Raw genomic sequence first — 2,679 nt, 5'->3', positions numbered from 1 at the left:
CGACCGAGATCGACGGGGGTTGTAGCAACAGAGGAAGCTCTGTTTCTGCAACCGTTGGTATGAGGGCTGCAGCAACTGGCGGCTGCGGCTGTGATCGTGCAGCCGAGAAGCAGCAACAGCGGTGGAGAAAGAGGAGTCGGCGGTGTCACAATTGGGAACAAGGGCAACCGGTGAGTTGCCCTGTTTCTGGCACTACGGATGCAGAGCATGGAGGATCGGCTGTTGGGAGGCGTGCAGCGGTCATTGCACGGTGCCCCGCAGCGGTGATGGGTCAGCTGGGCGGCGATGGCGCTGGAGGGGAAGAGGAGTGCTGGAGGCGGCGTGGCTGGTGGAGGTGCGGTTGCGATCGACGAGGGGCTGCGGCAATAGAGGAACACTGTTTCTATAACCGTTGCAACGAGGGGCTGCGGCAACCGACGGCTGCGGCTGCGACCCAAGGGGGGGCACGGCTAGGGTTGCGGTTGGGAGGCGGGCAGTGGTGATTGATCGGCCGGGAAGCAGCGGTGGTAGTGGAGAAGGAGTTGCACTGCAGCGGCGGTAGAGAAGAGGAGCAGGGCTGCGGCGGAGTGGGATGCTGGTAGCATCGTCTCCGGGCAGCGGTGGTGGCTTGGGTGGGATGCGGCGGTGGACTCTGGCCGGAAGTGGGGTAGAGTCGGTTGCTGGCCGGAGAGTAGCGACGGGCGACGGGTGGGCTGGCCGGAAGCAGGGGAAGCAGGGCTGCATGGCTGCAGTTGCTGCTTCTTCTTTTCTCTTTCTTTCTTTCTTTCTTTCTTTTTTTGATAGCTTCGTTGTAGTGAGAATGCCAAGGATCGCTGCCCTGATACTAAATGATAAGACCCTAAAGTCTTATCGTCGCTTTGATACCAAATGATAAGACCCTAAAGTCTTATCGTAAAAAGAAGAAGAGAAAGGGGATGATCACTTCGAGGGGATCGACCTCCTTGATTGCTTCGCGGGGATCGGCCCTACTTGATTGCTTCGAGAGGATTGGCCTCCTAGGGTTTGTCAAAAGACAGAATAATATTTTTCATAGATAATTGAAAAGATGCAATTACATCCCTATTTATAGAGTTCCACCTAGAGTCTATCAGGACTTGAACTCTAATAATAAATAAATATTAAATAAACCTCTACTTGACTATAATTGAACTAAACCGACTCAATAAACAACTGGACTAAACAGACTCAATAAACATTATTCAAAAGCTCAGAAAAGGGTCCTAACAGAGTCATGGAGCTCAACATGCAAGAGTAGAGTCATCTATATACTTCACATAGCTAGCGATCTCATCCTTGCTTGCCCCTTCCTTGGGCGTAGACATCACTGTATCAAGGACATATATGATTTTCTCTGCCGTGAGAATAATTCTCAAGTTGTGGAGCTAATCCGTATAATTTGGACCAGTGAGACAGTTGGCATCAAGTATGCCACATAAAGGATTTGAAAGCGATATTTTTTTTAAAATAAAGATGCAGTAGAAATAAATAACATGCAGATTTTGTAGAAAAATAAACAATCAAGATATGAACTTATATCTTAATATGCTCCCACTATTTTACTGGTGAGTCACGCGACACCCTCAGCACATAAAATGGAAGTCTCCGACAGATTTCTAGTGGAGATCGAGATCTAATCAGTGTCTTAGTGTAACCTTGAGGGACACAACCAATCACACTAAGCCTAAAAGGTTAGAAACCCTTGCCGATCATAACTCCTTATGATTCACGCTTGTTTGGACTTTGAACCACCATGGTCTCGAGGGGCTCGACTAACCATGATGTTCGGTTAAGTCAACACCATCGTTACAAGATGAGTCTAATTCGATGATATACCCTCAAGGGACTCGACCAAGCATACTAAGTCCTCAGGTCATCGATAACATCTCTATGTCATAGGCAAGATAGCGAATTACGATATAGGTGAGCCTCGAGAGACTCAACCAACTCAACCTTCATCGAGAATTGGTCCCTACCTACAAAGATGGAATGCCACGTGGGTTAATCTTATTGAATCTCGGATTTTGATGATGAAGTCAATTGTAATTTGTTTGATCTAGACTATATGTTGAGAAAAGTGTGCAGGATTAACCATGATAGCAGTAAGACATAAAGTAGGTGTTGTGCTAGAGTTAAGATTGAGATCACGTTGAGAGTTCGAGAGTTCGTCGGAAGTCCGGACGTTCGTCGGAAGTTCTACAGGAACCAACTGAGAAGTTCAGGAGCTTGCCAAAGAAGCTTGTTGGAACTTGCCAAGAAGATCATCGTAAAGTCTAGGAGCTTGCCGAGAGTCTACCGGAGCATTGCCAAGAGTTCGTCGGATGTTCGCCGGACATATGCCGGAAGCTCGTCGGAAGAGTAATTGACACACCGGAAGAAGAAGAGCTGTGATCATATCTTAATTATCATAGTTAGAGCATAAATTAAGTTAGGATTTGGAGGTAATCCGACTAACTTAATTAGGGGCCAATTGGGCCCTTAACAGGGCTGATTTGGGCTGGATTAAATAGCCCAATCAGCCCTTGAAAACATGGCCGATGGTGGGGCCGCCCAAAAGACCCAATCTCCCAAGTAATCTGGGTGGTGGTACCGTCAACAGTTATTGCTGCCAGCAGTGGTACGACCCTTGTTAGGCAATGGTACCACCTAGACTAAGTGGTAGTACTACCTAGTGTCAGGTGT

General features: G+C 47.9%; 1 protein-coding gene across 1 annotated transcript; it reads right to left on the bottom strand.

Moving 5' to 3' along the window:
- Positions 1-240: 240 nt before the first annotated feature.
- Positions 241-723, bottom strand: LOC135629232 (uncharacterized). Its single transcript, XM_065136427.1, has one exon. The coding sequence runs from the start codon at positions 721-723 to the stop codon at positions 241-243; it is 483 nt and encodes a 160-aa protein (XP_064992499.1).
- Between the last annotated feature and the right edge of the window lie 1,956 nt (positions 724-2,679).

Source organism: Musa acuminata, chromosome BXJ3-1 (genome assembly GCF_036884655.1).
Source record: "Musa acuminata AAA Group cultivar baxijiao chromosome BXJ3-1, Cavendish_Baxijiao_AAA, whole genome shotgun sequence".
Taxonomy (NCBI): domain Eukaryota; kingdom Viridiplantae; phylum Streptophyta; class Magnoliopsida; order Zingiberales; family Musaceae; genus Musa; species Musa acuminata.
Note: the sequence above shows the minus strand (reverse complement) of the source record. Positions and strands in the feature narration are given on the sequence as shown.

Coding starts and splice junctions, on each gene's coding strand:
- LOC135629232 (XM_065136427.1), bottom strand. CDS start 723: ATGCAGCCCTGCTTCCCCTGCTTCCGGCCAGCCCACCCGTCGCCCGTC.